Source organism: Anthonomus grandis, chromosome 12 (genome assembly GCF_022605725.1).
Source record: "Anthonomus grandis grandis chromosome 12, icAntGran1.3, whole genome shotgun sequence".
Taxonomy (NCBI): domain Eukaryota; kingdom Metazoa; phylum Arthropoda; class Insecta; order Coleoptera; family Curculionidae; genus Anthonomus; species Anthonomus grandis.
Window position 1 is genome coordinate 9,920,090 of NC_065557.1, and position 22,482 is coordinate 9,942,571.

The following is a 22,482-nucleotide window of genomic DNA, read 5'->3' on the forward strand; positions in this document are numbered from 1 at the left end:
AAAGGCAAATTCTACCGGTTTTAATCCTGGGGATAAAGTCTGGTTATACAATCCACGGAGGACGAAGGGCAAGTCACCAAAGCTCCAGAAGGATTGGGAAGGTCCATTCAATGTGGTCACCAGAATCAACGACGTGGTGTACCGTATCCAGCGACATCCGACAGCGAAGATGAAAATTGTAAACATCGTCCGGCTAGCGCCCTATCATGACTCAAGTGGTCCCATGTTTGATCGGGACGATCAAACTTGAGAGGGGAGCAGTATTATGAAAATGTAAATACGTTAATTATTCTGCTAGTTTTTGTACAATTTTATTAGTATTGTATAGTTAAAGTTGATTCGTAGGGTTTCTTTAGGGTTCTACTTACGTTTGGTTTATTATTTTCATCTATAGTGTTTAGTTTTTAGGTAGTTCATCTTGTTTGAGAGCCCCATTTTGGCCCCAATTTAGGTTATTTAGGTTATATTATTGTAAATCCCTGTAGTTCTAATTTTCTAGAATTTGTATACTTGCTTGCTTTGACTGTCAGTATTCTCCTAAAATTATTGGTCTCTTTGGGCAAAAACAATGAAGATAATTCTAAATATTTCGAAACTGTTCCATCGGGTTTTAAAAAGGACGCGCTTCGTGACAAATCATTCAGTTTAATTGTTTAGTCAGTTTTTACCTTGGAAACAATTAAACGACAGTGAAAGCGAGTTAGGTTAGTGTTTTTGACGTTGACAATAAAAGTGTGTTCCCGAATTTCGTTACAATATTTTCAAATTTGGTTCACCATTGATTTTCAACATTTATACAGGGTGTTTCAGAACTATGGGATCAAACTTCTGGGGGTTGTTCAGTGCAACAGAAGAATCCATTTGAGTACAGGAACTCATGTCCGGAAATGCGTTACTACGGCACTACGGCCCTAAGACGCGTTAAAATTTATAAAAAACATTAATTACCTAAATAGGATCTGCTGCAATAATTTTTACCTTTTGTACATGATACCATAACAATAATTGTTTAAAATCAACGCTTATCAATGTCAATTCTCAATGTCATGTTTAAAAATTTTATAGCTTACAATTTTTAATCATTTATTGCTAATGGAAAACTATACCAATCAAGAATTGGCGGATATGCATTTAGCATACGGAGCAACAAACTGCAATGCACGAGAAGCATCGCGGTTGTATCATGAACGTTATCCCGAACGACAGCATCCTGGATACAAAAAGTTTATTGCGGTTCATCGGCGGCTCGCTGAGACAGGCATGTTTAAGACCAAGATGCATGATACTGATGTTGCTCGAACCGGTCGAATTTGAAGAAGAGGTGCTTCAGCGAGTTGCCGATAAACCATCAAATAGCACACGTGACGTCGCTAAAAATATGAATACGAGTAACGCTTCTGTCTGGTGGGTACTACACGAGCAACAACTCCATCTTCTTCAAGATCCACATCCACTTTCAAAAAGTTCAAGGTTAATGACTGCAGCCGATTATCATCCTAGAGTTCAATTTTGTTGATGGCTTCTGGATCACATCATTGCACAACCAAATTTTTTACGATATGTTTTGTGGACCGATGAACCCTCTTTCACAAGAGACGGTATTTTTAATAGTAGGAATAGCCATGTTTGGGACGAAGAAAATCCTTATGCAATTTTTCCAAGAAAACATCAGAATCGTTGGTCTGTTAATGTATGGGCAGGCATTGTTGATGATTATTTAATTGGGCTATATCTGCGTTTCTTGGAGGAAGTTCTCCCAGAACTCCTTGAAAATGTTCCACTAAACCTTGTTCCACTTGCCAGAGGTGAAGCAGTTTCTTGGCCTCCTAGATCACCCGATTTAACGTCGCTCGATTTTTTCTTGTGGGGACATGTAAAGTCTTTAGTGTACGAAACTCCAGTAGAATCAGAGCTAGACTTAATTGGATGAATAACAGCAGCATATGAAATCATTCAAAACGAGGATCAAATTTTTAGTGTAGTCCGCCGAAATCATGTGCGGCGTTTAAATCGGTGTATTAAGGTTGGAGGAAGATATTTTCAACAATTGTTGTGATGGTATCATATAAAAAAGGTAAAAATAAATGCATCAGATCCTATTTAGGTATTTAATATTTTTTCTAAATTTAAACTCGTCTTAGGGCCGTAGTGGCGTAGTGGCACATTTCCGGACATGGGTTCCTATACTCAAATGGATTCTACTGTTGCACTGAATAACCCCTAGAAGTTTGATCCTATAGTTCTGGAACACCCTGTATATAATTTGCTTTATGGGTTTAACATTAGATTTTTCTAACACTTTTTTATAATTCTTTTTAAGCCATCTTATGAGATTAATGACTTAATTCATATTATATCTTTATGTATAACTTAAGTCTTATACCGTTAATAAATAAATTGACTCAGTTTTACGATTTTTTTTCACACGTTTTCACATTCTTAGATCTTTGAGAATGCATCTTTGGCATGATAAGTAACTATTATTTTATCTTTGGTTAAAAATTTACTATAGTCTTAATAGAACTTCACCAATTACTAAAGGCGCTTTTTTATATTTATCATTGACATCCGCCATTCAGGATGTGATTCACTATTCATCATCTATTATAAAAGAGTTCATTATCCGCGTTTATTTTAAACATGTTAAAAACTCTGCTTGTACTTTTAGATCTAATACATAACGAAAACAACATAAACTAGCAGCTAGATGAACTAAAAATTATAGACCTTTTGTCAAAATATGAATTTATTTAATTTTTCTATTCAAAAATCCTTACCAAACTATAATCGTGTTACACAGCCTTAATTGCTATTTAAAAATAATTTAAAATAGATCAACCGTTGCCAAAGCAATTTTTAAGTTTCTTTTAGTAATCTTAGTTATAGATATTCTAAATCGGTATTCCCTTGGATGTTCAAAATTAGCGGCCCAAGGACTATTCATCACTTGTACTTATAAGGATTACTGGATATCATTTGGACTAATTTTAGATGCCTATTGGATAAACAATTCAAGTCATTATTAACAATATTTCCATAATGAAGCAGTGGCAGTACAAAATAATTGCAAAGCAAATAATCATTTTTGCTCTGAAATAAATTGTTTGAATGTGAATAAGCAATTTTAATTTTGGTCCTAACATACGAGGCAAAACTGACATTTGAATCAAATATAACTCTAAAATTATGCTCTTCAACAATTGGCACGACTATTCCGTTGATATTAATATTGAAATTTTCGGTCCAGTTTGCGAGATAACTTTAATTCATTTATTCATTCTGTTAGTAAGATGAGGATCGGTTATACCAGGTATATCAGATCAATGTTATTGTGAAAGATTTAAAAAAATATTAGCGCTACTTATAGGAATATATGTTAGAGCTCAGCACGTGGCTCCAGCTTAAAATGTTGAGAAATGGAAGGAACAGTTACGAAAAAGAAAATGAACTTACTAGATAAACTTTAATTTTAAAAGAATTTCAACGATATTCTTGTAATAAAAAACCTAGCATATTAGGAGTATAGTTTTGCATTTAATCCAGTTTATTTTTCATAAAACATATCAAACTGAAGAATCTCATTAGATCTCAATCGAAAAATAACGTAAAACCATACCCAAAGTTATTCAGTTAAAAAAATTTCAAAAAAAAGAGGTATTAAGTATATTAATTTGCTAAATCATCATGTGAAGAAAATGAAACCCCCTAATACCAACTCCCTCAATGCTTAATCTATATTAAAACTGAAATTTCTATACCCAGTAAAAAAGCCAAATATCTATGCACAGTAAAAATCCTAAATCCAACCCTTAATCAAAATACACCCTTTAACTAAAAAACTACCAACAATTCTTAAAAAAGTAATTAAAAAAGACCTTTTTAAAAAAAACTTTAACTTATTCAAAAAAAAACGTTCAAAAAGCAATGTTGTCAATATACCCCGACTAGTTCTCCAGATCTTTCAATCGCACCGTATAAAACAAAAGACGAACAAAACAAAGGAGAAAACAAAAGCGCATCAGCGCGCTACGATGCCGTTTAATCAAAATGGAGGACAATGAGTCATATGACCGTGAAAAAGGACATGAACGAAAAGGGATGTCGAACAAAAGGTATGTAGATGCAACAGGAATTAAATAAAGAGGGTGGCGTTTAATCGAAGTTTAAAATCCTCTTTTTAGCTCTTCCCTATTAGATTCCCCTGGCAAACTTCAAAAAGAAGAAAGCAGGGGATCAACACCGATTTCTCCGTTACGTATGCCTGACCTGCCATTGCCAACACCACCTCCGATGGCTAATATAATGATGACCTCCAGAATAGGCTACAGACGGATCTTGGGTAATAGAGGGCCAGAATACAGATCGCCTATTTTAGGCCATAGAAGCCACAGTATGGAGTTTGGCAGCAGAAGTCCTAGTTTTTATGGAAATTTGCCTAACCCTCCTATTCTGGATAGTATGAGGCAAGATTATTATGCTTCTAGAGATTCGATTGAGGCGAAGGCAAAAAATGTTGAAGCTCAGGTTAGAAGTCAGACTTTGGATAGTAGAAGACAAGTTTTTAGGGAAAAAAGGGCCAGTACCGTAGAGTTTGCTTCGCCTATGATGGCTAGAGCCTACTTAAGTGAACGTGAGAAGCTTGGACGAGATAGGAGGCTGGAAGCTGTGGGACATCAAGGTAAGAGGCGATCTTTAGATAATCGATAAGTTTGATAAATGTTTTGTTTTAGCTATGCTCACTGATCAGCTGGGTCTGTCACCTCTTCCGAGGCATCGAAACTTTGAAATCCTCAATAAGCGCCTTGAAGATTTTAGTGATTATCCTATATACCCTCACCTCTATAACATCAAATCTCCTGACCCCAAAATAACTCAGGAGCATAAGAGCAAGTATTTATCCAGAGACTCTCTGCTGTCTTCTGAGCTTGAAGAGGTCAGAACTCTTAATAAGGAACTAGAGAGGAAATATGTGCTAGATAATGCTGAACAAAACATTAGCAGAATCTTAGGTGGAAGTAACAGTGAGACTAGTCCAGAATATTATAACGTTTTTATGAATGAACACTATATAAGCGATATTGATGAGAATGAGGAGATTAAGGAGTTTGCTTGTGGCTACAAGACTCCTCCAGAAAGAAGGTTGGTGTTGTTAATGATTTTTTTTTATTTTATTAATGCAATTGTGTTTCTTTTAGGTATTCGGATCAAACAGACCGCCATCTGCAGAAAAGTGCATCAACCTTTAGCTTCTACACGTATCAACCAGCTACGCTACCTTCGAGCTTTAAAAAGCCAAAAAAGTGTTCTAAAAAAGCAAATAAAGGTCCTGTCACATCAAACACCAGTTCTAAAAGTGTTCTAAAATCAACAAAAAGCCCGAAGCTATCCAGAGCTACCAGTGAAGATCTGCTAGTATCACAGCCGAAGAAAATTCTAAAAAATACTTCCATATCAAACCTAAATGAATCAAAGTCACTAGTGACCGCCGCGTTTACGATAGCCAGTGCAACTTTACCGACTTCTGGTGTTCATTCACGCTACAGCGGTAGCGTTTCTTCTATGAAATCTAGTGACTATTATACCTTTATGCCTGTGGTGACATCTAGTGCTAAAAAAGTGGAATTCAGCGGTGATTCAACTGGCAAAGTGATCAAAAGTCCCCAGAGAACCGTGGTAAAACTGGCGAAAATCAGGTGGGTGCAAAACTATTCTGCTAAAACTCCATAATATTACTTTTACAGTCCAACTAGTCGCATTTTATCACAAAATTAAATATGTAAATACGGCATCTACCCGCTTACGAGTTTCTTTGAATAATATTAAATCCGTCGCGTATATATACGTATTTTAGTATAAAATCTCACGTTAGGTCTGAACATACTCACATTTCATCAGGTTCAACACTAGAAGCTGCTTTATCGCTATGTATAGGTAGAGTTAGATTTAATAGACCATATTTCATTATGATAAGTTGCCTGGGTCTTTAACCTACGGTATATCAGCGGGAACTGGAGTTTAATGTTTTCTTGATAAGTGCGTAGTAAAATTGTAGTTAGTTTCATTAGACTACATATGTTTGTCAAAAGGTTTTTTATACATCCGTTTTACAGTTTTATGGGCGATATAACTAAATAGTGACATTTTAAAAGATGTAGTTAGCTTATATTCATTGAATAGATTAACAAACGCCTGCCTAAGACCCCAAAACTATAAAGTTATTTTTTTTTAATAAATATATAAAAAAAAATCTTAAAGCATCTATACGAACGATATACTACAAATTTATATTTTTTTACAAAGTAAATATAAATAAAATTTAGTTACTTTAAATATCATTAAAAAAACTAACTATTTATATTTTTAATAAATGGCAAATTTTTAAAATCTCAATAAAACTGTAAATTTCCATTAATAGGTTCTTGAAATTTAAACTAAGAAATTTGACGCTATTTGGAAGCTGTTAATAGTGGTTAACTGATTAGTATGAAAATGATCACTGAAAAAAGCTCTTTGGTGTTTTAGTATATCTAGTAGACTAGTAATATTTATTATATGAAACTTATGGTTGGTTGACCCAAATAATAGTTTATCATAAAGATACTTTGGCATTTTTCGATAGATAATTCTATGAACAAATTTTAAAATTTACGTCGTTGGTCCATATTTAGCCAATATAGTTGCAACACGTAATTGGAGATATGTTCATATTTTCTTAAGCCAAATATGAATCTGCAACATAAGTTTTGAAATATTTTAATTTGCCTTTTATCTTAAAATCTTAAGTAATTTGTGTAAACTTCAGCATCATAATTAATTAAGGAAAGAACCAGAGAGTGGCTGACAATTTTTTTATAACAATATCAAGTGCATATCGAGATGTATAAACTAGTTTCAGAAAAAGATAGGACTTAGTAATACTTTTGTTAATGCGAAGATTTTTACATAATTTTTCTTCTATTAAAACTTTTCCATTTATCTGAATATGAAATTTTCTCGAAAATTTATTAAAACTTATTCTTTATGGATTTATTATTCCTAAAGAGCATTTATTTGCATTAAAGGCCAAATTGTGTTGGTAAGAAATTTAAATTATTTTCTCTCTATTTAGGAGACTTGCTGCTGCCAAAGCACTATTATATACTTTTATGTCAATAGCAAATGCATGTAATTAGGCATGAGTAGGATAATTGACAATTGATGCAGTATATATAAAGAAAAATAATAAATCTAGTACAGATCCATGCGGTACTACTAAAATAACCAATGTATAAGGAGAAGTTTTACTAGTAAATTTAACCCTTTGATAACGAAGACAAATATATAAACCACAATATTTTAATTCAGCTCTTAAGATATCATGGCTTACGGTATCAAAGGCTGAAATACCTATTTTATCAATATTAATCACTATATCATCAATGAGATTAGCTAAGACTGTGGTGGTGATGTGGTTAACTCGGCTATTAACATTTATAATTTTAACTAAAATTAAAATTACTAATAAGTTGCTTATCGAGGCTCAAAAAGCAGGACCTTGTAAGTAATATTTTGGAAATTTTTCAGGAGAGCAATAAAACTGTTTAATTTTTGTAAGCGACAAGTAATGATTTTTTTCATACATTTATTTATTTAGCAGGAACATAATGACATCAGTCTAGAAAAAAATAATAATTTTCTTTTTTTTATAAAATAAACTACATTTACGAGGTACTGTGTCTAAATAATACAGATACGAGGAATTGCATTTTTAAAAAACTACGAAAAAAACACAAATAAATTTTGTGTATTTATTACAGAAAATAAAATAAGAGAATATTCAATATTTTCTGCAAAGGAGTATTAAACATTATAAAAATTTGTGTACTAATACCTATTTCCTAACACCTAATTAAATACCTAATAACATTCTAATAATATCATCACATTATCAGGTACTTCAAAAAGTTTGTGATCTGGTCTTTTTCTAAATTTAAAAACAACATCTTTTTATAAAAGTATTTTTTATGTAGCAACCTCATACAAATAAAATTAAATTAAAAAAATTTAAAATAAAAGCTGACAAAACTTTTCTTGGCAAAATATTTTTACTTGTAAGGCAACTGTTCATAAAAACTCCAACAATCTTTAGGAATTGTAGCCTTAATGCTCTGTAAATTATCATACTTTTTTTTAATAACGCAGAAAGGATGTATGGATCAGAAAGTACTGTCGGATCATTATTCTTTGCTATCGGTGTGATATTACTAATTTCCCATTTGCTTGGAAAATTACTACATTCTATATAAGAATTTATAATACTTATCTATAAAAAGGCTCTCTTAATACTTATCTATAAAAGGCAATACTGTATTGCAGCAGTATTGGAACTACATCATGACCAGTTGCATTTGATTTAAACTACTTAATTAGGGCAGATAGTTCTTCTATATTTTTCATTTTAAAGCTGAAAGAGGCTCTCTGGCTATAGCAGTTATTTTTAAAGAAGGCAACCAAATCCTGATCTTCTTCAGGATTAATAATGTATGTATTGTGATATCGACAACTATTATATTCTTTCTTATTTTTCTTTCCCCACTATCAATTAATGGATGTCTGTGATCACTTCTACCCGTTTTCTGTTTTAACCAATTCTCCTGTGGGTTCTATTTCTGTCCAATGTTTGATAATTTGAACTCACGACATCCTCTTTCTACCTAAGCCCATTCTTACCTTTATTTTTCCTTTTATTAACAGTTTCATCAAATGGTACTTTTAGTTGCGTAACACACGGAAAGGGGCTTGACAAATCAAGGCAAATAACTGAATTAGCAATTTTCTACTTGATCTGAACTACTGCTTGACCTGAGGACAGCTTTTTCTAAAATGAAAAATTTACATATATCTACTACAAGAGACACAATATCAAAAAAGAAATTTGGGAAAAACTAGAAAAAAAAACTGACCAAGACCGTACTGAGGATGAACTAACAATGATGAAACTCGGCTGCAAGACATTAAGGACGACAAAGAAAAAATATAACAAGGATGAAATACCACCAAAACGAAGATTACCAGAGAGCTCTGAGAAGCAAGAAGAAAATAGCCAAGGTGAAGCAGCAACTAAAAAAATGCTTAATACTTCAATACAGCAATTCGCGTACTTTTTTATCATTCTCTAAATTTTCTCGTTGAAGATTTTTCTTGCTGTCGATAAATACACATTCCAAATGCTGCCTGCCTATTCATTATGCTAACCTTCAATGTCCAGCCTTCCATACCGTGCAAAAGTACCATTTCTGAGTCTTATTCTGAGATTGAGATTAAAGCCAATCTTCATAAAGACGTTTTTGAATTCCATGAATAAGCTAATTGCTTTTTCTATCCGGCATTTGATTCTTAAATCTGAACACTAGTCTTTACAAAATCAAGTCTTTAGATAGTTAAACATTCTTACTTGTTCTATGTCTTCACTCATCTAATTTTTAAGTGATTACTTGTAATTTGGACAGAAACCTTTGAAGGTCGTTTATATTATCCGCTATTAGGAGTATGACATCTGCATACCGTATATTGTTCATGTGCCATTTACTTTGCTGCCTAATTGTTGTCCTTTAATAAAACAGGTCTCTTTTTTGCGTCTCGAAGATTGTGCCTTGAACTTCGTTATCAAATCTACTGTAGCTGATTGATTCCAGTATAAGTTATTATTACAGCACATGTTTATTTGATTTATGTTAAGTCGCCTCAGCATTTGAGCAAGTTTATGACGTTGCACTCTATCAAATAGTGTTTGGTAATCCATGAAACACATCTCTCTCTATTCGTAACAGTTCTACATACTTCAGATCATCTATATAAAACAAATGGATTTACCCAGAGCTTTCCTTTGGAAATCATATTTTTTCCAAATAATTATTGAGTCTTAGAGTTTATGAGATAAAATCTTTTAAATGTAGAATCAATGCAATCACAATTTTGTTAGGTTAAAATAGAGTATAACTCTAAATAATTTCCATATAGTTCGGGTACAAAGCCGCTATTTCTCTTAGAGATCATCCATTAACTATTTGACGCTTCAAGGATACGGAAGGCTCTTTAGCAAAGTGCATGGGGAGTGAGAAAGGCAATCTAAAAAGAGGAAGGAACGCATAGTAGCAAACGACCTTAGTCGCATTATTCGTTTATAATAGCATTAGGTTGCATAATTTTTTGAATATAAATTAAATAAAAATATAATATAAATAAAAATATAAATAATTTTTTTTAAACATTTTATTTACAGGGTGTTTTCGAACAAGATACACATTTTTGAAAGCAAACGTTGTTAAATTTCAAGTGTTCTAGTTTCAATTCATTGCAATTTCTGATTTAAAAATGGCGCGAGATATATTTGTCAAATCTTTAAGTTTTAATATTAATTTGATATTTTGATGATATTTTGATTGTTATTTAATATGTCGTTTAACAATAATTTTCTAAATATTTGGAAGGGATACAGAATGAGTAGAAACACTTGAACAAATGATTCTTAACTCCTAGAAAATATTAAAAAAATACTTTAAATACCTGGAATAAAATAAAAAATCATGTGACATGTATGTATCCAGGCGAGAAATAAAATATCAGTTTTCATCCAGACAAATGGGATTTTTCTTCAAGGCACTGGTTTTCCTCTTGATATTTGAAGCTCTAGAATAAAATACCTGGAATAAAACCGAAAATTAAATAAAATGTAAAATATCATTTTTAACGCCTAAAAATCGAAAGAAACCATGTCAAATTCCTGGCAAATTGACAATCCAAATGCATAAAAATTATATATTTTTTTTCCCGGATGAATTATGTCAAAGGCCTGGAAAATATGAAAAATAAAGTTAAATTCCTGGATAACATAACATATGATATCGAATACTTGATATAAAATTGAAATTATATCAAATGCATCCAAAAAATAAGGCAGCTTAAGTCCTGGATAGATGATAGAAAATTCATCTAAAAGCTTAAACAATATTACTTAAAATCCTTATTATTGGAATATTCACATTTTGCGAAAGGTGCTGAGAAGTATCCAGACTTAAAAAAAATTTCACCTCTCGTCCAGGAAATTGAAAGTTTTCGACCAGGCACTTCTATTTCTCTTGTTATTTGAAGCTTTAGAAAATAGTTTAATTTAGTTTTAGTTTTAAAATCCTTTATTTCCAATAGATATATTTAGCATGTAAGTAATATGTCAATGGCATCAGTTGGAAACAATTTAAAAAAAAATTATCTTGAATAGGGATTTGTCAATTATTTTAATTAAACAATATAAATTAATACATATATAAAACTTAATACAAATAGCTTTAGAAAAGAAAAAATATTTCGACAGTAAACAGTGATAACAAACAAACATAATAATTAAAAAACTCATTTAGGTTATATATTTTTATGCTCATTAGATGCAATCGAAGCTTTTGCTTGAATAAGTGAAACTTGTCGATAACTTTAAGATAATGGGGTTGTTTATTTAACACTTTATTTCCTAAATGGTGTAGAAAACCTTTACTAATATAAGGTTTATATTTTACTAAGCTACATATAAAAAAATAAAACACGTAAAAATACACATTTTTAAAATTTTTCAATTTCAGGTGATCTAACTGAAAATATAATTTCTGTGTCACAATAACAATTATAAAATTGTATTAGAAAATTCTAAATAACTTCGGAATATTTGAAAGTAATCTCTCTTAAATATTTTTTATATATTCATTCTAAATATTTACTTAATTCTAAAAAAATTGGCGCAATTTCAGAAAATTTTACTTCATGACCTATTTTTGTTTTCTCCTAATTATTTCAATAATATTCAGAAATCATATTGCTTAGCTAATGATAATTTAAAAGAAATAGAGAGGAATGGGGATAAGGTCAAAAATTAGCGATCATGTGAGGACTCAGATGGAGAGGTCTGTCAATGTCTGACTGTGTTACAAGAGGAGGGGGAGGGCCTGTATATTTACAAAAATCTCTTGCCAAAAAAGCATAAGCTATCAAAAAGTCTGGATTACAAATCTAAGTAATAAAAGTATGCTTTTTTTTTTTAGTTTTCGCTTAACCTGCCAATTTCTATTAAAGAAATATAGCAAAAAAGAAAAAATATTGCAACTATACCTGAATACTATAAAAACTGAAAGAGAGTCAAAGCTGTTCAGATCCAATATAAAATGTTATTTATATAGCATAACTTAATAGTATATGATACTCGCTTCTATATTAATTAAATCATTACTAGAAAGCAAAATGTTCTTTTGACATAGCATATTTGCATATAGGCAAGTAATTTAAATGAAGGAACAGACATCCGTTAATCTAATATTCTATGTAAATAAAACGACATAAGAGCAACAAGAATATAACTAATTAAACTGGATAAAGGGATAACTGGATGTTCCCAGTCAAGTTGCCTTTTAATATTAAATTATTCTATTTAAAAGTTGAACTGTGTCTGCGTCCTTTTATTCACAATTGTGACAGCGCTAGGAGTTTTCAAAATGCTTACGTAAATTTAAAAGGCTACGAACAAAATACTAATTTAAAATTTAATTTAAATACTTTGATGTTTTTTCACGAAAAAAACCATAATTGAATCAAAAAAGTCAAAAGACGATTCAGCGTTCAAAAGGCCCAAAGATTCGAAATCCGAAACGGATTGATCCACGATAAAGTTCAATCACGAACGTGGAACGAATTTGATAAAAAACCGCATGAAAAATGGATGACCGCGCTCTTTTAAGGGGACGTTCTGACATTGTAAGAATGTTAAATCAAGAGGTGAATTATAAAAAGGATTTCGCAGACACTTTAGCAATAATAAACCGCATTATCCCATGATATAACGATTTACGGGTATGATATTTCGAGTGTTTAATTATACAGCGAAAGTTCTTCCCATATAAGTATCTAATATATACAATTATATTTAATAAAATTTTATGAGATTCTTAGTCTGGTTTTAAAAGCAGATATGGGTGGGGTCTAGCTCTACTGGTTCTATATTATTGATACAAATTTAGTGTCCTATTATTATTGGACTTCTGTAAGCTTTTTGACACATCTAATCTTAAAATAATATGCTCCATGATTCTTTTTGTTAAAATATCAAAAAAAGCTTTACTAATATTACAAAATTATATAAGAAAGAAAAACATTAATTTGATTAAGTTTGTGCATTTCCTCAATAGATTTTTGTTAGCCGTTCTTAGTTATGTTAATAAAAATGCTTTTAATTTTGACTAATTATGAGTATTCAACTCCTAAAAAATTTGACCCTGAAGAAGTTCATTATAAAAAAAATTAAACTTAAAAGAGTTCCAGGTGCTTGTTTGTCTCCAGAAGCAACTAGAAGTCTTGTTTATCATCCTGAAATGTAAAGAAGATGAAATTATTTATGCTAGATTTACATTTTGAACAAATACTCGTAGTTTTATTACTATAACAGCGCTAACCTCAATAGGCACTAGCTCACAATTTGCCAACAATACTGTTTTTGACAAAAAATCATGAAATCAGCATCTTTTACCTGAATATAATGTACACAACAACCAGCTACAGCGCTAAACGATAACTACTTTCATTATGACATAAGTAGGTGCAATCTATATAGGTTTAGTACCATCCCGCCTTTCATATATTTAAAAACCACATTCAGACAGATACTAATTCCTAAAAAAATAATTTAATTTAGCCTCGCACCTGACACTGTAAAACTTTTGAATGGTCGAGGGAGTTGAACTGCCTCCCCCGACTGCCAAAATAAATTGTGCCAATTAGTCATGCTGTTAACGTGTCAGCGAAAACTGCGCGAAACTCATTATTACATTTTCAAATGAGGGTTTTGACATTTGTTATGTCGCAGTTATATGTTTAGGGGGTAATAAGGTATGCCTCGTAAATTAGGAGTTCACGTAAAATTAAAAGAATGAGTTGAACATGTTTGTGCATTAAGTCATTTTAAGGGTGATTCATTTGAAAATGGAATTTTACCTGAGTATCGCATTAAGCTAAATCTAGATTAATTAGGTTTAACGAAAAAACTTGAACAAATTTCTTATTTAGTAAAAATATTGAAATTTATGCTTAAAAGCTTTTAAAAGCGCCATTTTTATACTTTGAAAAGCAAGAACTCAATAAATATTATCACATAATTTTTAAAGTTACCACAGCTCAAAAACTAGCTAGTCTTTTAAGTTAGAATCATTCACAAAGATAAGGTATTTTTAATTAAATTGGATTATTCGTTTCTGTGATATGACCATTTGACGTCTGCTCACATCAGCAGGTCCTTCCTGCATCAAGTTCGGAATTTTTAGTTGATGACTTTTATTCTGCATAATATAAAAGCATCCAATTAAGCTCTATGATATTAATTATGCTAAGCTGTATTGTTTTTGTTAAATATCTTAGCTAAATGTTACTTAAAATAGTTTAGTTTCCAAGAGAAATGGCCATTAAAAAAAGAGAAGTCTTTAAAAGTCACTTATATTTTCTTTTGCACTTGATTAGAATTCTCATTATCGATTATTTGAAATTTCCTTGAAGTCATCAGATGCTTCCTGCATTAAGCTTGACGTTTTTGGCCAATAACTTCTGACTAACTTAAGCATCATAAAATAACCTTGATTTAATTAGTAACGATACCTACTACATGCACTTAAGCCTTACGTTGAATTTTTAAATAAAAAATAATAAATCGGTATCATATCCATTTAAATTATGCATAAATATTTTTGTGTCTTGTGCTGGTTAACAACTAAATTTTTTTAAATGCTAGTTTGCTTTAAATATCTTTTTGCAAATTTTCTTGAAACATAGCTGCATGAAGAAATTTATCTTTAAAATTATCACTTTTATACTATAATATTAAATATTTAACTAATGCTATACAAGATACGTGAATTTATAAGAATTTTCTTATTTTTTCACAACCATCTTACTTTTGTTGAGAATTTGTAGTCTTACTACAGTCAGCAGTTTCTTACCATGCTGCATTTTTAATGCCTAACAGTTTTTTGCAATAAATAATTTTTGGTCGACGTAATCCAAAACAATATAAAAAATTAAAAATAATTTTAAACCATAACTTAAATTATAAAGTGGAATATAAAATTATGGTAGCAAAACCTCAATTTCTCAGCAAATTTTAGATGAAATTATAAATTACATTTTTAATTGGATTTGTTTCTCTTAGTTGAAATAATTTAACATTTCTTGGGAGTTTCATTAATTAAAAATACGCGTCCACTTGCTTTTAAAACATGTAAGTAGAACAGGGTATATCATAAAGTCCTTAAAAAAATTATTTTTTAAAATTTCCTAATTTAAAGCTCAAACCAACCTCAATATCTTAATTAATTTTTACATATTTAAATAAACATGATTTGCCTAATTTTTAAAAAATTAATAATTTATTTAAGCCAGTTGGACTGGGATACTCTGGACAAAAATTAAATGCACTAAATTATTTGCTCTTTTTTTATTTATCACTTTTTTATTGGTTTTCTTTTATGATAGTTTCACGTCTTTTTTCCAGTTATTCTTGGCACCATTAGCAACCAATTAAAAAAAAATACTAATTAAAGAAATAACTTAACAAATAAACCATAAATTTTTCTATACTCTTTAATTATTGTAGATTAGTAATTGATTAATTACCTTGTCTATATTGATTATAAATAAATACTTTATTTATTGGTTCCAAAGTCTAGTGACGAAAGACCGTTAATTGTTTTCTCTTTTATCATATAGACCTTCGACTTACACTTTGACTACCTTTTGTACTTTATTTTGCAGATAGCTTTTTAAAAGTGATAGAGCTAGACCACGAAATCCTGCATTTTTCAATCTATTCACAAGTAAATTATGACTCCAGAAATAAGTTCGATAAATTCAAGAAAAAATGCGGCATAAGGTTGACCTGAGTCTAAACTGTTACATATTTTACTGGATAGAAAAGCCATTGCATTGGAAGTAGAATTTTAAAAAAATCTAAATTAAAACTTAGAAAAGCCATTATTCCTATTCAAGAAATTTATTATTCTATTTTAAGTGCTTTTTTAAATATCTTAGCTTTATTTTATATATCAAGCTAATAGAACAATAATTTTTCACACAAAATTAGCTCTTTTTTTGAATATGGGTTTAACAATGGCAGTTTTAAAGTAATTAGGGCGTACTTCTTTTTAAATATTAGACTTATTAGACATATTGGTGGTTCAAGAATAGACAAAAACTCTTTTTTATTCTTTCATTTTTTAAATTATCAATATCTGGAGCTAAATCAGTTTTAAAAGATTTTATTAATTTTCAACTTCTATTTCTTCAACTTGATTAAAAAAATTACAAAATGCTATGTTCTGTTGCATAGTTCAGTTCGGTTTTACTGCGTTTGCCATAATTTTACTTATAGTTGTCTTGTATTATGTGTGATTTTTTTTTAAATTTTACATGGCCTAAAACCCATTGTAAATCATGGTTTTTTTTTGGCAGCTCCTTTCTGCATGATCCTTCTGCAATTTTAGTCAATAACTTTTATTCTGCTTAATATAAAACTATGCAATTAAGCTCTATGATATTACCTATGCTAAGCTCTACAGTTATATTATTATATACACTAAATCTATTAAATCAATATTACTTAAAATAATTTAGTTCTTAAGAGAAATGACCACTCAAAAGAAGATTTGATTTAAAAATCAGATATATTTTCTTTTGCACTTGATTTCGAGTTAACGATAAAATGACCAAATTAAAAAAAAAATAAACCAATAAATACAAAAACTCAATATTCCTAAGTTTCTTAGATATACTTTTATTTACTTGACGTCATCAGATTCCTATATTAAGCTTCAAATGTTTGGCCAATAACTTTTAATGTACTTACACATCATAAAGTGACCTTTATTTGATTAGTAATAATAGGTTATATTTCTACTCATGCATTAAAGCTTTACTCTCAATTTTTTAATAAAAAAATAATAAATCGGTAGCATATCCATTTAAATTATGCATAAATATTTTAGTATCTTGGGCATTTATTAGTTAGAATAATAGGACTTTTCTTGCGGAAAATACGCATCTATCCCCTTTTAAAACATAAAAGTATATAGAATTCAAAGCATTTAAAGTCCAAGAAAATTATTTAAAGAAAATACACAATAAAAACAAGAAACTAACATCAATTTTTTTTAATTACTGACCCCTAAATAAACAATCTCTTAACCCAAGTTTGACCACACTTTGTTGACCAAAAACTGATAATGCAATAAATAAACATACTTTCACCCCCTCGCCATGAAATTCTATTCAATGGATTCAACCCCCAACTAAAAATACCCTCGTTTCCGCCAAACGCAATTGTCTGTGACCTACAGGATTCCTTTTATTGTCCGAGGGTGTTACTTGCACTATCCCACTTGAAAGTGATGGATGTATATTTACGATTTTATTGGAAATAAGGGGCTTATTATGTTTTGAAGTGAAATATATAAGGTTTTAAGGAAATGAGTGATAAGAGGCTTTAGATTTAATCTCCTGAAATGAACCTTTTTTTGTCATTTATTCTGATTTTTTACTTATCTCGGGCAGACAATCAAGAAGAAATACCATTTCTCACCATGTTTTTATGTGGCTGCTGTATGTATTATAATACAACTCATAGGTGTACGTGCAACTGATTTCTTATAAAGATTAAACTAAAAATATAGTTGAGTTAAAAGATATAGGAGAGCTGCTATAAATATTCTCTGATCTACTTTTTTTTTAATATATATACATATATAACAATCGATCAAACTTATGGCGCAGACCAACTTTCTCTATGTTTCTCGTTTTAATAGCAAAACCATATGGCAGTAAAATATACTATAAATCCAAAAGCACACTCAATAAAAGAACATTTATTTCCCTATATTTCCTATTAAAGCCTCATTGGTCTAGTGATTAAATTTGCCATTAAGACATATTTGTCTAACTGGGGTAATAAAATCATTTTGTAATTTAATTATGTGAAAATACCTGCCAGGCATCAATAATGTTTATGAACACGTGTAATAAATACAATTAATGGGAACTTTCTATATATTCTGTTTTACAGTTAAAACATTATTTGAATACAATGGTTAGTTGGAGTTGACAATTTGTATGTTGGTGTATAGGGGCCTAAAAATGCTGTATTGGAATAGCAATAGAGAGTTACTAGGAGGGCTTTGCAATTTATTATAATTAAAATAATAAAAAATAGATATATGGTCCATTTTGGTTATGCATAGGAGCTTGAAATTCTGAGTTTAGCTTCACAAAAGACCTAAAAAGCAGAAATCCTTATCTGGGAAAAATTTATGGTCTATATCACACACACCTTAAAAGACGTTATGTAAATTATCCCCGAGTTTTCTTAGGAATTTCCATATTTTGGCACTAGATAGAGTTCTCTCGAGATTTTTTGAAGCGAAAAGATATATTTTTTCATATTTCATTGGGTTTAAATACTGTTCCATAGAAATGATATCGCAAGGATCAATTTTGTATTTTAATTAAAAAAAGTGACCTGAACGATAACAGAAATAATAAGACTTTTAATTCTAAGTATTTTTTTTTTATTTTTTAAATTTTCTAATATAATTTAATGCAAATGCTTAGGTTAAAAATATTTTTTCAAGAAAAAAGCATCGTACCCATTTTAGTTATGCCTACTACTTTAAAAATAAAAATCTATACTATCGCAATTTAATTATTTAAAAAAAAAGATACTTTTATTTTATAGGTATATAACTAACAAAATCTTTTTAAGAAGTAACCATTGTATGCGTTCTACCTATAGATTAAAAAATAAAATTTAGAAAAAAATAATTTTATATACTTTTGACATAAATAAAATATCAACAAAAAATTAATTTTATCTTGCAGTTATTTTAATAATATTGTATTTTTAAAATATGAGCATAACATATATTTAAAAATCAAATTAAAACTAAAATTTACATATTTTTCTGCTATTTTACTTTTTACAGAAATGAACTCAAGCCTTCATTTTATGTTTCAATCAAAAAAATAATCTAACAAAGGAAACTAGAATAAAGAAACAGAAATAAAAGCAAAAATTTACATTTTTTAACAATATTTTTGAAGATAGAGGCAATATCCACTTTTATTATGCATAGAAATTTAAAATTACAAAACAAATAAATTTTATTTATTTTTGTCCATTTTGCATTTATACTAAAAAATACAGCCTAAGGCCAAAAAGCAGACCTAAAAAAACAGATTTAAAAAAATTTACATTATCTGAGGAAAATTTATGGTCTATATCATACACACCTCAAAAGATGTTATGTAAATTATTCCGGCAGTTTTCTTGAAAATTTCCATATTTTGACACTGTACCGATAAAGTTCTCTTGAGACTTGACGAGCAAAGCAACACATTATTCCTTTATATTTTTTAGAAATTAACCGATTTATTTTGATTATAATGAAGATTTGTTTAACATATCAATCAAAAATTAATTTTCTAATACTTTCATTGGCGGTCAAAGGGCATCATATAGTTTTCCATTTTAAATAAAAAGAAAGAAATTAATTAATTTTTAATTGCTAGTTTTGCGGAAACAGTATTTCCCGCTTCCATTTTGCATATAAATCAGAAAAATTATATAAAAATGGAAACTATAGTGCCCAAACTTACAATTTTAATTATTTCTTTAAGGAAGTGGGGATTATATTCATTTTTATTAATCATCAATTATAATAAATGAAGCTTTTCTTAGGCAGAAGAATTATTTGTTTATTTTAGCTGACTAGAATCCATAATCCAGTTAATTAAAAACTACGTATAAATAAATATATTTGCTGAAAAAAAAATGTTTTTATCATACAAAACATACTTCAGAAACCATCTCTTTTCTTGCTGCATCTTTATATATTAGGATTAAATAAAAATAATATATCAAATAAATGTTTAAAAAAAACATATTATCTTATCCAATTTGATTATGCATGAAAAATTATACCTTAAAGAATTTCTACTAATTACCATATTCTTTATATCTTAATGAGTAGAGACTTAAATATGTAGGCATTTTGCAGCATTCCCCAGAGCAATTTTTTATAAAACTTATCTTATGCATCTGAAACATAAACATTAGCATGAATACATACGTAATAAATCAAACAATAAATCAACCACGTTATAACTTAAATATCACATCTTCATTAATAGTGACAGAAAGAACAAATTATCTCGTTTGTAGCCTACTTTTTCTAGTCTCGGATCTTGATGAGCATCGACCAGCAGTTGCCAGTTAAAAGCAAACTTCAGTTATATCATAAGGGACTGATAAAAACTTGTTTTGTAAAGTTGACATTTATAAGACCGAAGCAAACGGGCTTAAGCTAGAAGGAAATTCGTTAATTAAAATGGGATTTAAGATTGAAAGTTAACGGTGGTTTAACGGTTTAAAACTTGGGGCAAAGTCATGAACTTAATGCCTAATTAAAAGTTTTATTTAAGTTAAACTAAAACTGAACAAGATTCTTAAGGTGCTATTGATTCTCATTATTGAATGGTCAAAAGTAGTTCTATAAAATTAAAGTTTTTTTTAATAGTTTGCTACCAAAGAATTTCGTACCAATAAAAGCAATAAAAAAGGTGGACTTCGTATTTATTTGCATATATCTCGGGTTTTCCAAGGTTATAAAGTCCAATATGTCCTGGGATATATGCCTTATTTTTGAAACGTTCATTACACTTTTAATATTTTTAGAATAATAAAAACTTTGTTCAAATTGAAATTTAAATGCGAACTAGCTTATTTTCTAGAAACGCATAAACGGTTTTATGATCTGAGCTTAATTTTAGCCTAACGAGGGTATAAAAAGGGGGATATTATTTTAAATACCCACCCAGCTGCTTCTTAATGCTATTAGCAATGCGGAGAAAATTTCCATGTGAAATTTGCTATAAAACGTCTTATTAAGTACGTTGTATAAGTTTTAAAATTAAATATTAGATTATGTTTATTAGGAAAGTTTTTTCTAATTTAAAACTTAAAATTTAGGTAAATAAGCAACCAAAGGTTTGGTTGCTTAGAAATTATCTTTGGCTGTTTTTATATCTACAAGGGGGTTACGTGGTAAATGAATTTTTGCTAAGCAGTTATAAACTAAATTTAATATTCTGTAATTTTTTTTTGGAAAATCTACATTTATCTTCTTTCTATTTTTCCCTATAAAACAGAGAATTAATTTTTGTTATACAGTTAAATGTAATTTATTTATTTTTTTTGTTTTCTTGATCAATAAGCTTAGAGGAGAAATTTCCTTAATGTCTTTAAGGAAATTAAGGTACTCAGGTTAAAGATTTTTGTTAAGAAATTTTAGGTTTAAGGTTTAGAACAAATTTTTTGCTAAGCAGTTAAACCTTATTTTCTTCTTGGTTTTTGACTGTATTTTTTAAGTAGTTAACTTCAATAGTCAATAAACTATGTTTTGTATTTTTTATAAAGTTATCTTTATTAGGCAGTTTTTGGTCATAAAATTTATCTTTTATTTTTTCAAAGCAGTTTAATTTTTTAAATTATAACTAGAAATATAAAATTGAAAGTAGTCGTCTATTTTTTTTAAAAGTCTTTCTTTTTACAAAGAACTACAAGTTAGGTCAAAGTATAGAACTTATAAATTGCCCAGGTTTTTGTTTCTGTAGAGAATTTCATTCGGTCGACTGAGAGGATATTTTGGATTTCCTATCACAGTTTGACTGGGATACACTGTTAACGAATTTAGCTCTAACCGATCATCTTAAAAATATGTTACTAAATGATGTATTAATAAATTAAAGGCTTCGTTCCTTTAAAGAAATATGCCGCTAAAAAAGTTTGGTGACAACACTTAGGTTAAGAATTAGTTTAAAAATAGACTAATGAGTAACCTTTGTTCACGATTTGTCAGTGCGTTTTAACTGATTTTATTATTCATTATCTTTTAAGAAGAGTTGTTCCCTATACGCAGTATATGCGAACTTCAGTAAAGCTTTTGACCATATCAATCATGCAATTTTCTTAACAAATTAGGCAAGTACTGGTTTTCTTTATACAGGGTGGCCATTTGAAAACGAAACAGAGCCTATTTTGGGTCCCTCAGAACATTTGCGAAAAAATCCTCGGACCCGTCAATTTTTGATTCAAGGGAAAAACATTTTTTTGCTAGTTTCGCCCCAACGGGGGGTCGAGTGATATCTTATCTTGAAGGTATTTTTATGTGGATTATAACCCTAAAGCTTATAAGGTTCAGCACACATTTTTAAGATACATTGCCTTCAAAAGAATAGTTCTTCTTTCCATTTTCTACAACCCTTCAAACCCGTCATGAATATCGTGACCTCAGTCTTATTTAAGTCAAACTGTCAAGGTATTACAAGTATCGCTCTTTTTAAACAATATCACAACCTCAGCATTATACTAGTCGG

At 29.7% G+C, this 22,482-nt stretch overlaps 2 protein-coding genes across 3 annotated transcripts in view; both read left to right on the plus strand.

Moving 5' to 3' along the window:
* The window catches only part of LOC126743436 (protein prickle-like), a 444,925-nt gene that overhangs the window by 97,841 nt on the left and 324,602 nt on the right, over positions 1-22,482 (plus strand). The window lies entirely within an intron of this gene.
* On the plus strand, positions 4,058-5,678 carry LOC126743306 (uncharacterized). Its single transcript, XM_050450336.1, has 3 exons — positions 4,058-4,112; positions 4,196-4,678; positions 4,731-5,678. The coding sequence occupies exons 1-3, from the start codon at positions 4,058-4,060 to the stop codon at positions 5,360-5,362; spliced, it is 1,170 nt and encodes a 389-aa protein (XP_050306293.1). The 3' UTR covers positions 5,363-5,678.

Bases quoted from the DNA above. Each gene is read 5' to 3' on its own strand.
- LOC126743306 (XM_050450336.1), top strand. From the start codon at position 4,058: ATGAGTCATATGACCGTGAAAAAGGACATGAACGAAAAGGGATGTCGA. The intron at 4,113-4,195 runs GTATGTAGATGC...CTTCCCTATTAG, and splicing joins AAAGGGATGTCGAACAAAAG to ATTCCCCTGGCAAACTTCAA. The intron at 4,679-4,730 runs GTAAGAGGCGAT...GTTTTGTTTTAG, and splicing joins GGAAGCTGTGGGACATCAAG to CTATGCTCACTGATCAGCTG.